General features: G+C 49.3%; 2 protein-coding genes across 3 annotated transcripts in view; both read right to left on the bottom strand.

Moving 5' to 3' along the window:
* MFN2 (mitofusin 2) overlaps window positions 1–8,964 on the bottom strand; it is a 31,028-nt gene extending 22,064 nt beyond the window's left edge. Inside the window, exons 1-4 of one of the 2 annotated variants that reach the window (XM_069079075.1) lie at window positions 8,707–8,964; window positions 7,753–7,881; window positions 7,200–7,291; window positions 2,440–2,618 (exon numbers count right to left, since the gene is read on the bottom strand). In XM_069079075.1, the coding sequence (XP_068935176.1) occupies window positions 2,440–2,614 (175 nt within the window). In that variant the 5' untranslated portion in view covers window positions 2,615–2,618; window positions 7,200–7,291; window positions 7,753–7,881; window positions 8,707–8,964. The remainder of the gene's footprint in view (window positions 1–2,439; window positions 2,619–7,199; window positions 7,292–7,752; window positions 7,882–8,706) is intronic. The other variant, XM_069079074.1, reaches the window with a different exon arrangement.
* A 3,321-nt stretch (window positions 8,965–12,285) lies between these two features.
* PLOD1 (procollagen-lysine,2-oxoglutarate 5-dioxygenase 1) overlaps window positions 12,286–14,429 on the bottom strand; it is a 47,990-nt gene continuing 45,846 nt past the window's right edge. The window contains exons 18-19 of the mRNA XM_069079113.1: window positions 14,238–14,363; window positions 12,286–13,271 (exon numbers count right to left, since the gene is read on the bottom strand). Of these exons, the coding sequence (XP_068935214.1) occupies window positions 13,116–13,271; window positions 14,238–14,363 (282 nt within the window). The 3' untranslated portion in view covers window positions 12,286–13,115. The remainder of the gene's footprint in view (window positions 13,272–14,237; window positions 14,364–14,429) is intronic.

The following is a 14,429-nucleotide window of genomic DNA, read 5'->3' on the forward strand; positions in this document are numbered from 1 at the left end:
ACACCATCATATGTCCCCCACCCTGCTATGAATCCAGAAGTCTGCGTGCCGGTCCCTCCCACCTAGAATAGCTAGTGCTGCCCAATCAGACAGACACCTGGGAGGCCCACCCCTGGAGACGCGAGCCAAAAGCCTTCTTCAAACCTACAGCCGTCCAGGACAGTAAGCTGGGCCCGGAAGGAGAGAGCTGAACAACAGGCTGGACAATTCTTGGCAAATTCCATGGTGTTTTCAATAATGCCAAACTCTCCTCTGCCACTAGACCCCACCCTTTAAAGACCAATATTCCCCTTGGGATGCTACATGACTATGAATCATGGAAAAGAAGGATTTAAGAATCGAAACTTAAGGTGATCCAATATGGCCAGCAACTTACATTTGCAAAGCAGCTTTTACAAGAGACATTCTTCCGGAGTCATGGAACACTCTGAAGTTTAGGAATCCTTTCCAAACATTATTGCATTTGAGTTTCTTAGTAACCCTGCGAAGCAGGTGCTACTGACAGCATTGTACACATTTTACAAATGAGGAAACTGAAGCTCAGAGAGATGTGCCTTTCTCAAGGTAACATGTCTAAAAAGGATCAGAGGCAAGATTTCAACCCAAGGTTTTTCTGACTCACAGACTCAGGCCCTGCTCAGGACTCATGCTGGCTGGGTAACCACGGGAAAGACTTTTAGCCTCTCAATCAGCAGCCTGAGCACCTCTTAAGAGTATAAGGTACAAAGGAGTGGCCTCTCTGCACCAGTGGAAGGACTTCCCCCCCTGGAAGTTTCTTACACCAATGAGACAAAACTTCAGGCTGACCAGAAGATGTGGGGCAGACCAGTCATGTAGTGAGAGTGAAGAGGTAGAGAGCCTAGAGGCTACCACCTAGAATTCACAAGACATCAGAATAATGAGAGAAAGGCTTCCACTATGTAAGATGGCTCCCCTGTGGAGCCCTCACTAATGGTTTGTGAGTCGGACTGAAGCGCCCCATGGTGGCACTGGGATCCCCTGCCAATGTATGGGCGATGGCCCAGAGCACCTGCTGAGAGGTCACTGTCTGGCCCCGCCTTCCTCTCTTTAGAGATGAGGAAGTGAAGGCCAGAGAGATGAAAGGTCACAGAGGTTGTAAACAGGAGTGGGCCTGGACTCCTCTGGTTCTAAATTTAGCCCTTGCTCTACTCCAGCATCCAATGGAATCACAGAATGGCAAGGCTTGAAAGGCCCTGGGAGATCCTCTGAGTCTTGCCACCATGCCTCAGCTGCCTTTCCCAGAGCAGCCCCAGCCCCTTCTCCCACTGGGGAGCTCCTCCTGGGCTCGCCAGCCCTGTCTGCTCCTCATTTTGTCTCCATACCCCGCCCCTGTGGACTCTGTTTTCTAGTTCCCTTCTGCATGTTGTCTTGCCTTGTTCAGATGTAAGCTCCCTGAGCAATGTCTTTATGCTTGACTGTGCCTAGCACAGTGCCTGGCACACTGGACATACTTGAGAAATGCCTGCTGCCTGCCTGTCTAGTCCAACCCTCTCATTTCCCAGGAAAGGCGGCTGACAACAGATCAGATCTAGTCACTGACCTGCAAGACTTCACAAAGTGAGACCAGGCTAATGAGACGCGATCCCTTTAGAGAAACAGGCATGCTTAAAATCCTCTCTATGGAATATGTGCTGGGAGGTGGCGGAGCCCTGAATCCGGGCCTGGCTTCAAAGCTGAGCTCTGTTAGTGACCACCTGTGCCACCCTGATTAGGTCAGACCACCTCTCTGCACCTCGGGGTCCTCCTGTATAAGAGGGGCTCAATGCTGGAACCTCCAGGGCTTTTCCAGCTCAAGGTGATGATCCTGATTAACATGGGCTGCAGCCAGAGCAGGGAGACTAGAGGCACAAAGAGGTAACTGTCCAAGTTTGAATCCACAGTCCGCAGGCCCTGAGGAAACCACCTCCTCTCCCTGACAGTCTAGGAGCAGAAATTATTCCCAAATTAGAAATTAGCCTGTAAAATGAAGCTCATTCATTGGTCAAGGTTAATGCTGGATCTGGAGTCAGATGACCTGGGTTTGACCTTCCGGGTCATCCGCTTACTAGCTGTGCGGCCCTGGGCGAGTCTCTCTGGCCTTTAACTTTGTCATCCTCTTTGTCAACAACTTTGTCAAATGAAGGGACTGGGCTGGGTATTCACCCCACCCCCACCCCAGTTTTTAATCCTATGATCCTCTAGGTGCCCTGGTGGTATTTCCTACAGAATAAAAAAAACAAACAAAAAAAACAAAACACCAACAGGCTTATATCAAGCCAGGCGGAAGGGAGTCAGTGACAGAAGCAGCAGCCTCCCCTCACGAGGCCCCCTCCTTAACTCTGACAAGTGTGGGGATGCATCCACCAGAGGGGGCCCACGACTAACAATGGCACCAAACATCCTGTGGGGCTATGTAAAATGCTCAGAGACTCAACTTACCCTCTAGAAACGTAGCGCTCTCCTGAATATATGCCCCCAGCTGCTCAAAAATGCCATTGATCTTCTTCTTGGCAGTGACAAAGTGCTTGAGCGGGGACGCATTCACCTCGGCCATGTGTCTTTTGTCCTTCTTGATTGAAACGATGGGGTTGGAGTAAGAGAAGATCAGGGACATCGCGCTGCAGAGAAAGCACAGCCTATGAGGCCCACGCGCCATGCAGCCCAGCCCCAAGGTCCTGGAAGGGGCCTCCAAGGCCATCTAGCCTAACCCCCGTCCTACAGGAGGGGAACCCGGGGCCCAAGATGTGAAGTGAAGCGTACGAGGGCCCTGAGTGGCGACAGGACTCACGCGCATCCCGGGGCTCCCAAGCTCAGTCCTCTTTCCACTGCGCCACACAGTGCTCTACATCAAATAGCTTTGGGTGGGTTTTTTCTGGATCGGGGGAAGAAGGCCTACACAACCATTTCCAGAGGTCAGAGCCCTCTCGGATCATTTTACATAAAGCAGAGAACAAAATTAGCCTCCAATTGCTTGATTTTAGCCATTATTCCAATGCCAGAGAACACTGGGAAAAGAACACGGGGAAGGTAAGACCAGAGGATCATAGCTGAGCCCTGAGCAAGGACCAGGGAGATGATCGGACCTCCCCCTGGAGAACTGAAATGACTGTGTAGGGTCAGAAACTAGGGTCAAGACCCTTAGCTGTCAGAAGCTTGTGGGGCACATTCTGAGCAAATCACAACCTCCCTAGGCTTCAGGAGGCTCTGTCAGAGGAGAAAGAGAAGAGCTGCCTTCTCTGATCTGCAGAGAGGTAATTTGGTGTCAATGAAGGCCTTTAGGAAAGAAGACACGCAGCCTCTGGACAGAGGGCTGCACCCCTCCTGGCAGCTCTGCCATGTACCCAGCCTGGCCAGGCCTATTCAGTCTCCCAGGGACACCTGACACATCTCAGAGGCTGTTCTGTTCAATGTTTGTGCTTGCAACAGACAGGACAGCCTCCAGCACATGACAGAAAGCTAGCTAATATGCTGCACATCAGCAGTAAGGACCAAAAACAGATCAACAGAGAGGAACAATGGGCTAGATCCAGTAAGATGGAACTTAAGGGGCCTATGTGTAAAGTCTTGTGTTTGGGTTCCAAAGAAACCACCACACAAGTACAAAATGGAGAGATGTCTGCCTTGTTAAAATATCAAAAAAGTGATGTGGCAACTGAAAAACTAGTTAGATTCCAGACTGCCTTAAAAGAAATCTCATATGGAGAATGACAGAGAAGTCAATCACACTGCATTCTGAACCCTGGTCAGACCTTATCTGAAATACTTTGGGAAATGCCGGTTCTGAACACCCGACACTGACCACCTGGAAATCAACAATAGCAATGATGACAAGACTCAAAAGCATGCTGGGTGAAGGTTAACTAAAAGAACCAAGAGTGCTTAGCCTAAAAAGAAGACTTACGGGAGACTAAACTACGATCTTCCAACACTGAGAGGGGTCATCACGAGGAAACAGCAGAAGCAGAAGACTTGTTTTCTTGGCCCCAGAGGACAGAACCAAGGTCAATGGGCAGAAGCAATAAGGGGTGGCCTTCAGCTGGACAGAAAGCAAGCTTCTTAACAACTGGAGCCATCCAAAAGGGGCAGAGCTGCCTCAGGAGGAGGATTTGCCCATTGCTGGAGGACCCCTAGCTGGGCATGTTATGCAGGGATGCCTAAGGCAGGTATGGGAGGGGCCAGGCGACCTTTGAGGCCTTATCCAGCTCTAAGATTCTACGGCCCGCCCAGAGTTTAGGAAGTGCTAGTCACTTCTGGTCAGTATGCTAAACGAGCACTGTACCCCAACATAATCCCACTCCAGTCGCCATTTGCCAGACTCCTAACAGACACTGTCTGAATTCACAATTTCATTGCTCCTCCCCAGTGACTGGAACAACTCACTGTCTCTTCATCTCTTCATCTTAAGAATTCCTGGTACTCCCAAGGCTCATTCAGGTGTCATCCTTTCCAAATCTGTTTTTAGCACTTTATCTACCTTCAAGCTGCCTTGTATTTACTGTACAAGCCATACTCTTCCAGCATAACTAAACTGTTGAAAGTGGGAACTCTCCAGTTTGCCCGTTCCCCTGTCATCTAAGCAATATTTTATCTGTGGCATAGGGCAATAAATGCCTATTGAACTGAATCTCTTCATAAAGGCACTGTTATGATTCTGTGGCCCCAGAAGTTACATTCCTGACTACCTAAGACGTCTGATGAAAAAAGAAAAGCTAGACCGGATACCATGGTAAGGACCCCCAAGGCCCAATCAGAACTCAGAACAGGCAGTGAGGGGGATAGGGCCTGTGATCACCACTGCAGACACTTTCAGACTGCATACCCTTTACCTCTGATAACCAGCAGATAAATGCCCTCTTTCTTGCCAAGAGCTCCCAATCTCTGTCAATCCAATGTCTGCCGGCTGCTCCACTTCCACATTCCTGTTCTCAATCTTGCAGTGGATAGGGAAACACAGCATGAGGACACGCCCAAGCCCAAGGGGGTGGTTATACTATCAACAGCATCTGAGCTGCTCACGTGCATCTGTAAGAAACCTTCTCAGAAGAGGAAAGAACATCTAGGAAGAGCAGATGACAAAAGGCTGCCAAAATCAATTCGAAGGAACAGATGGAAAGAAAGAGTCCATGTGAAGAGATAAGGAAAAGCCTGAGCAGAGGCGAGGAGGAAGGCAGCAAACTGGAGTCCTGGAGCGGATAGGATTGATTGATTCCCACCTCACTCACCACTATCATTTCTTTCCTAGGGGTCTCCTAGGGCTATGGAGCTACTTTCTTTTCCTTGGAAGTCACCCAGGGGAGAATAACCAAGGAGAAAACCAGCTACATGCTGAAAAGAGAAAACTGGAAACAAATGGCAGGCCATACTCTTTCACTTCAGAGGCCAAAGGCCTGCCGTGTGATCAGTCTCCAGAAAGAAGTCCTTAGCCCATAGCAGCGGTATTCACAGTTGTACAAGGGCTGGGCAGACTACATCCACACTGTAGGTAAATCAGGCAAACAGGGCAAAAAGCCACACAACTGAGGAAGAAAACAGGCACACATAAAGAATGCTAAAGGGTTCTGGTTCCCTTCCCAAGTTTTTTTACCACCCAAATTCCAGAGTATTAAAACCTATTTCCCTCTCCATCTCCATCAACCCAATACTTGGCCTTGAGACAAATCCCTGAAGTCAGAGAGTATTGTAATAAGACAACTCTCCCTATTAGGAACTAAATATTTATTTGCCCAGAGGACAAACTACTTCTGGAAATGGGTTACCTGAAAACTAGGCAGCATTTATAATGAGGTGCTTTTTAGTGTTGGTGATTATTTGTGAGACATAGGGCTTGAAACCAGAAGCGTTAGTTAGTACATGGCAAGTGAATAGTAAAAGGCAGATGAGTTACCCAAGGAAATGAAATGAAAGCAGTTCAATGAAAATGTAAATCCTTAGACATAAAGGGAGTGAGGAAAAACTTTCAGCTCCTCAGCAGGAAATGTCCTCAAGGTGCTCCTAGTTGCTGCCCTCAGTTGGTCTTGAAAACACCTGGGATCCCTTGGCTATCCTAGCCAACCCAATCAAGCCCCTGATCTGCCACAAATTCTCCTCAATCAGGAGAAATGTTGACTTCCTCAACTCCAGAATTCCCTTGAAATCTACCAGGTTCCATTTCGTTCAGCTGCTTGCTCCCTGGTATTTGTAGTCAAAAAACACCAAGCAACTACTGTATTCCAGTCACTATATTAAGTACTGGAGATATAAATTAAAAAAAAGACAGTTTCTGCCCTCATGGGGCTTAACAATATAAGGGAGAGGGGGTGGAGGGGATAGGAACAATAATAAAAAAGGAAATTGTAGTCAGAGTTAAGAGTCCAGTAAGCTTATCATCCTTGACAGATACAACCTATTTTCGGAAGTTAACAAAGAACTCAGCCTAACCTTAATGCATTACCTAACATCTGGGACTCAGGATCTCAAGCATGAATTTAATCTACAAAAGGAAGCCATGCATGTGGCAGAATAAACAAAAACACACAAAGCTTCCTTTCCCTAGCTCTGAAACTCCTCACCAGGTTTCCTCCCACACTCACTACCCCTTCAAGTCTTCTGGAAGGTCTGAGAGCTTCCCACCTCTAGGAAGGCTTTAGGCAAGTAGGGCCCTTCCCTTGGGCACAGAGCAGATAACAGTCATAGAACTTAAGGAGGTAGAGAAAGCCTGGGTTTAACAGATAACATATTGGGTTTGGAGTCAGAAAGACCTAAATTCAAATTCTGCCACTGGAACTTAACTGTGTGGCCCTGGGCAAATCATTTAATGTCTAGGTGCATCTGGCCACTCTCTAGGGAATATCTAAGTCACAGATGGGTCATGTTCATAATGCTGGGAATCACTACTCCCACAAATAACTATAGACCGAGGGCTGTCACATTGCTCATGATGATAAAGTTATGCAGAAGTCTGAAACCTTCACTTAAAGAGGGCTTTATCAGAACAGTTAAAGTCTTGCCTGGTAGAGCCCACAAACAAACCCAATTCTACATTTCAATTGCCATTAGCCATAAGCAAGATCTTCTCCCAGATAATCATCAGGCTAGCTCACACCTGAGTTTCATGGAGGTCAGTCAGGTATCTGGGGAATGCAGGAGGGAGAATGAAGCAAAAATCTCTCATGTGACTTTGGGTATGAAATGCAACGCCTGAATTCACACCATTTTCTTACCCAATTTTATGCAGAACAACTTCTAGCAGGAAAAGGGAAAAAAAGGATCCACAGGACCGTCCACCAATGTAATTGATACAGAGAAGGAGAAGCTGAGAAATTAAAACGGAAAAAAAATGAAAAGAATGGAGATGAAGGAGAGTTTTTCCAGCCAAAGTCAGGAAATGAACAACATGAAGATGAAGAATCCCAGCACGGGAGAGAAGGAGAGCCCAGGAAAGAGACATTTGCCAAAGAATCTATGTACTTATTAGATTCAGAAGCTTACTTTCTTTATTTCACAACATACTAAATCAGTTCCATCTGGTTGGAGTGAAATAACATTCGGGTGGACGCCCCAAATACCAGAACCAGACTTGGGCCATGGGACAAAAGGTCTGACCCAACTCGGCTTTCTCTCACAAAGACAAGGATTCGGGTGTGAAGTCACACGGGCCCGACTCAATTCGAGGGGCCCTCGCTGCATCTCTGGAGCTGTCCCTGCTTACTTCCAGCCCAGGGGGGCCCCTGCAGCCGGGTTCGGCACCGCGGTGCCAGAAAAGCCAGGACTTACTTTTCCAGAGGGGGGGTGTTTTCACAAGGCTGACATCATGTACTCTGCTGGCCTGGAAAGGAAGCGGAGGACGCGGGCATGTCTCACTCTCACGGCTGCGGCGCTGGCTGACCCCGCCGGTCCCCAGGACTGCGGGAAGGAAAGGGAGCCATCACCGGGAGGCTCCTCCGATGGCCTCCAAGTGGGTCAGGACGCCCAACAAAAACCACCCCTGGGCGCCCGCGGCGTGCCAGCAAGGCCGGGTGGAGAGCAAGGGCAGGGCCTGCCAGAAGAGCCTGGGGCATCACAACACACCTGGGCGCGGGGCTGGGCACACGGGCACGCCGTGTGCCCGAGGAAGAACTCAGGAGGAGACCTAGCAAGGAGGAGGGGCTCTGGCATGGGTGGAGAGGGGGGGCCTGGCATGGGGGGGGGGGCTGACATAGGGGGGGGGGCTCGGCCCAGAGGACGGGCACTGCTTCGGAGGGGTCCCCCCGGGGCGGGGGTGGTGCTCTGGCATGGGGGGGGGGGGGGGGGCCGGGAGGGGGGGGGGGGACTGACATAGGGGAGGGGGCTTGGCACAGAGGAAGAGCACTGCTATGGAGGGGAGAAGCTGGCGTGGGCAAGGGGACCTGGCATGGAGGGGAAGGGGCTTGCCATGGGGGAGGGGGAGCCCGGTATGGAGGGGAAGAGGGAACCTCCCATGGGGGAGGAGGACCTGGAATTAGGGAGAAGGGGACCCGGCATAGGGGCGGAAGGGATCGGAGGCGCCGGAGGGTGGGGAGGGTCCAGCACTGGGGAGGAGGGGGCGCGGGCCGAGAACGCGGGCCTGGCTGGGGGAAGAGCCTGGGGCTGGGGCTGGCGGATGCCAGCCGGGGCCTGCAGGCTCAACCCCGGCTCTCCGCCCGCCAGTCAGCGCCGGCTGGCCCCCGCAGCCTTCTCCCAGCAGCGCTGCCGCTGCCCGAGCCCACTCACCTTCACCTTCTCTGAGCTGCCGCCGCCGCCATGATGCGCCGTGACATCATCAGGCCGCGTCAGGCCGTGGAGGAGAGAGGCGCGCCGTCCGCTCCCCGCCCCCACCACACACGCCCCGACTTCCCGCTCTGGAGTCGGCCTCCCGACGTGACCGGAAGATCTTCACGAGCTCCGAGAGGGTCCAGAGTGACCCCCAGCGGGTGGGGGGCGCAGCCTCTTGTCCAGGCCTTGCGGCTCCGCGGGGCACTGATCGATGCCATCACTAGGCGTGGCCCACTGTGCACCTTGGGAGTCGTAGTTCTGAACGGGAGTAGGGAGTCCCTCCTGGAGGGGCGGAGCCGCCGGACTCCTCAGGGATCGTCAAGGGCGAGGCAGGCCTGAAAGGAAACCCTGCCCAGCCTGAGCAGGACGGGCCTCCAGGCCCCATTGCCCCTGCGCACCCACCCTGCAAAGGGGAGGCTTACTGCAAATCATTACGCATTTATTAAGCGTGCAACACATATGAAAATATGCACAGTTGTGATGGGGATGGGAGCTGAACCACTAAAAGGAAGGATCTGGACCCCAAAAAGGAAAAGCCCCAGAATTTTCCCATACATTAGCGCAGATCACTGGTGCCTCTGCCCAAGGATCTGGGCCACCCCAGGCCACCTTGACTACTTAATTAGCTTACTTGACACTCCTTAATCCATCCAGACCCCTTTTTCTGTTACCTCTGGACCACCCAAGGCTACTTGCCAGTTCTAGATCCCATCCAGATCTTCCCATAATCCTTCTGTATAAAAATATCATATATATTATATATATACACATGATATAAACAAAGTAGATATTATATATACATATGCATGATATAAACAAAATATTTAATATTACATATACACATGATATAAACTATATATATATGTATATATATATAACATTTGTAGCAAGTACCAACAAATATTATTATCCCCATTTCACAGCTGATGCATATAAGGTCCAGTGGTCAAAACCACTCAGGCCAGTGGTCAGGCACAGAGTCAGGTACAGTCAGGATTTGAACTTGAATTCTCCAACTGTTGTTCAGTCATATTTGGGGTTTTCTTGGCAAAGATGCTGGAGTGGTTTGCCATATCTATCTCCAGCTCATTTTATAGATGAGGAAATTGAATTAAACAAGCCAAAGTGACTTGCCCAGGGTCACACAGCCCTCAGTCTGAGGCCAGATTTGAATTCAGAAGATGAGTCTTCCTGACTCCAGGTGTGGCTCTCTATGGCATCACCTAGACCCCCTATAGCATATATTTTATATACTATGTAACATAGTATGTCTACTGTATTCTACATATTATCTATACACTTAATGTTTGGGTATCATGATCAAATGAGATCATGGACACAAAGCTCTCTGCAGAGCTCACTAGGACCCTGCTCTAGAAATGTTACTTAATTTTTATTATCTGGGCAGACTACAGCTTTCACGTGGTAGAAAGCACCTTGGGTTTAAAGCCAGAAGACCAGGATGGGGAACCTGGTTCTGCTACTTACTAGCTGTGTGACCTGGGAAAAGAAGGTCTGCCTTTCTGAGCCTCAGTTTCCTCATCTGTAAAAAGAGTCTCCCTTCAAGTTCTAAGCCTGTGATTCTGCAGAAGAGAATATCAGTTCTTTTTGAAAGAGGTGGTGGCCTGCAGCTGTGGAATGGAGCATACATCTTCAGACACAGCCAATATGTTGATTTTGTTTTGACTCCCTTGTTATGAGGGAAGTTTCTAGGTCAGAAGGGTGAGTCACTGGAAAGTAACAGGGATGTACAATTTAGGGAGTGTCAACAAACCTTTTTAAAATGAAGACGATGAGTTGGCTACTGCAGCTTGATGGAAATCTCTCATGCCCTTTGTTCCATAATCTTACACTTACTACTTACTGAACAGCTTTCTGACCTCTGATCTGGTCTCCTGCCTTCTACTGTCATTTTACTAGACATAACTTCCACCACAAATTCATAACCCAGCCCTCTCAGTTAGAAATTAGGACCTTGTGAGTTTGTTCATTATGAATCAGCGCCCCTGAACCCGATTCACCTTTGGGTAGAATAAAACAGCAGACTGCAGAGCTGAGGACAACCCCATGGTCTCAGGTGACCACCCTAAATAGCCAGCTGGTCCACTGTCAAACCCTCATTTCAAAAGGGACTCAAAACCCCATCTGACTCAGGTTCTAGCCTTCAGGCATATCCGAGATTATTATCCCTGTTTTACAGATGAAATTATTAAATGCCAAAGAGGTTAAGTCATTTCCCAGATAAACACTGATGGAACTATTGACAGACATAGCTCCTCAAGAATTTCCTGCTCACCTGTTGCTTACTAGCAGAAGGTAAGACCTGGAAGAAGGAGCTAGGGCTCAGGCTCTGAGAAGCCTGGGAGCAGGAAGGAAACCAATTCCAGCCATCCCTCTCTCCCCTCCCCTAACATGATGGGGAGGGACTTGGTGGGGAGAGTGGCTTATATTTCTATATATAAACTATGAGCAGTGATTTAGAGTATGTGGAAGGCCATCTTCAGGAAACAGGATTAGCTTTGTTCTGCTTGGCCCCGGCTGCCAGAGGCAGGAACAATAAGTAGAAGTGAGAGAGACAGATTTTTGGTTTGATGTTGGGAAAAATGTCCTAATAATCCGAGCTCTCCGGAAGTGACGTAGACTGGCTCAGAAGGTCCTCAGTGGACACCTGGAAGGACTGCTTGTCATGGATGTGGAGAAAGCATTCATGGCCAGGGACAGGCTGAACTCTGTGACCCCTGAGATCTTGGATTCTCTCTACAGCATCCAGCACAGTGCTAGGCACCTAGTCACACAGCACAGAGCATATCATAGTTCTAGAACCAGAAAGGGCCTTAGAGACCATCTGGCCCAATTCCCTCATTTTACAAGTAAGGATACTGAGTTACAGGGAAGATACGTGACATAGTATCATAAGGGCCAAAGCTGGAGTTCAGGGTCTGGAGTCAGGAAGACCCAATTCGAATCCAGACTTGGCCACTTAATAGATGTGACACCTTGTGAAAGTCAATTGACCTCTGCTTGCCTCATTTTCCTCAGGGGATAATAATAGCACCTATCTCCAGTAGTTGTTGTGAGGATCAAATAAAAGATTATTTATAAAGTGCTTAATATAGAGCCTGGCACAAAGTAGACACTACATAAATACTATTCTATTTTGCAGATGAGGAAACAGAGGCCCAGAGCTCTGACATGATTTACAGCATCATAGAACAAAAGTTGGGAGGGACCTTTGGACCCCCTAGGCCACCCCCTCCTCTACTTTACAGATGAGGAAACTAGCAGATGGTGCCTTAGTACTAGCTGAATTTAATTATTCAGTCAGTGTAATAACATCCTGTTTCTAACATCAGCGCCAAGGATTGTTTTGGGGATGGCTGCATTCCCTGAGGTCAACCTTGTGGGATTAAAGACTTCCTCTGAATATCCCTAACTCCCCAGCATAGCAACCACTGCTTTTTTAATTGCCTAGCTAAGGCCCTTTAAAAGTAACGCCCCCCACACACCCATACATATACACACTCTCAGAAGGTCTCATTATTGGTTTTGTTAAGTTTTAATGTTAAAAACTCTTGTTTCGAACTGTCTGTGTTGGCCAAAGAGCCAGCCAGTGAATGAATGAAAATGCACCTGTGTGTGTGTGTGTGTGTGTGTGTCTGTGTGTGAGTGTGTTTGTGAATACCAGCCCTGATCCCCCATTCTTCAGAGGATGACCAGTCAATCCAGGCACTGATCTGAAACATAAATAGATTCCTTGCCTGTCTGCTTGATCCTGGCAAGGGCTGTTGTGGGGGTGAACACCTGGGCCCATCCTTGGGCAAGAGGACTAAAGATGGGTTTGATGCTACACATCAGATTTGGTCTATGATGGGAAGCAGGAAATCTGAGGAGTGGGCTGATTGAGCAGGGAGGGGCATGTGAAGAGGACAATGGTGCCCAGGAGTGGGGATCCTGTGCCAGAGGACACTCCAAAGTTCAGTCTCGATCTGGGAGCTCCCTTTTTGGCCTTAGCTCAGCACTGGGGTCTAGCTCTTGGAGTCTACTCAGCTCCACAGTGTCCCCAGCAGTGTCTGGGGGATCCTCGGTTCCTAAGGAGCAAGAGGAAAGTATCTCAGGAAGACAATGCCGGGAAGGGCAGTCCATAAGGCAAAGGGTATCTCCCATAGCCAACAGGCCACAGCATTGTGGAAAATGATGTAAGCACCCCATGGGAGGCAATCCGTTCCAATTCCCATTCTGGGCTTTTAGTCTCAAAGAAGGACAAGAAGAGCCCTGAGGCTCAGCCGAAGTTAGCCAAGGGTCAGTCATGGATGACCCCTGGCCTGGTCAGAAAAGGGGAAAGGTCCGCAGTGACAAAGTCTGAGCTCTTAAGGGTCGACAAAAGAGACAGCAATGTATCGAGTTCCTTTGGTGGTTGGGAGCCCTTCGTGGTAATGGGTGAGTCGGCCTGGATGCATGAGGGTCCATCCTTTTCGGGGGGCTCTAATGGAACAATTGTAGCGGATGAATCGGCAGCCTCCTCCCTAGAATACACAAGATGGGGATCAATCCTAACCCTCCTTCAAGGTCTATCTCAAGTCCCTGATCCCCCCACCCCAATAAATTCTAACCATCCATCATAGGCCTCAGTGATCCCTCCCTCCTCTGAAATTCCATAGCCTTTGGTTATATCTAACCAGTGTGACTTGTTATAGCAAAGGCCCACTCAATGCATACTCAGAAGGATAGGGGACTCAGAGCCTTTATTCTGGGCTCCAAGGCTCCTCTACCAGCTGCTGACCCATCAGCTCACCACCCACATGTTTCCCAACTTTCCAGCCCTCTCCCTCCAAACCCTGCCTTTACCTTCCTCCTTCTAGAAAGCCCTGATGGTTTGGTGGGCTTTTTGTGGGGGAGAAGGGGGCTCCTGACCTGCAATTCCACTGCTGTAGGGAACTCCCAGTGGGGGCAGAGGGGCAACTCACAGGTAATTTAGTCTTAAGAGAATTGCCAAGGGCACTGAAAGATTAAGTAGTAGTAGTAATTAAATGACAATAATAATAAGGAATTTAGATAGCCCTTTAAGGTGGGCAAAGAGCTTCATATACATTAATTTATTTGCTCCTCACAACCACCCTGGGAGGTAGGACTTGCCCAAGGTCACACAGTGTCTTTGGAAGGATGTAGACGCTATCCACTGTGCCACCTAGCTGTCCTAAGTGATTTGCCAGGGTCACACAGTTAGTATGGATCATGGACAGAACTTGCTGCTCCCTGGTTGGCCCCTCTTCATCCACTCTGACACATTGCTTTTTCCTCCCTGGTTAATCCCACTCAGGGCCATCACTCCCAGCCCTTCTGTACCCAGTCTGCTTTGGAGTTTTCTGCCATTATATGGCATAGGTCTCCAAGTATCTCTTGCCCATGCATCCTGTGTCCAAAGCTATACTCTGATGGCCCTCTAACACTGCTACCCTCCTACAGGAGCTATGACTGCAGGAAGCTCTCACCTCATAATCCACGCCCACCCTATTGAGGGCAATGTTGATGGTGAAGGTAGATGCATCATGGTGTGGCATCAGGGAGGGCTGCTCATCTGGCTTGTAGCGGACCACAAAGGCCAGATCAAACTGGGCCTGGAGATGAGGGCAAAGGAGAGAAAGCACTGTTCACTAACCCACTACTAGGCACAGTTCCTGCAG

This window comes from Petaurus breviceps, unplaced genomic scaffold (assembly GCF_028583685.1).
Source record: "Petaurus breviceps papuanus isolate PSGF00001 unplaced genomic scaffold, PetGlider_PUasm1.0 91041, whole genome shotgun sequence".
In the NCBI taxonomy this organism is placed as follows: domain Eukaryota; kingdom Metazoa; phylum Chordata; class Mammalia; order Diprotodontia; family Petauridae; genus Petaurus; species Petaurus breviceps.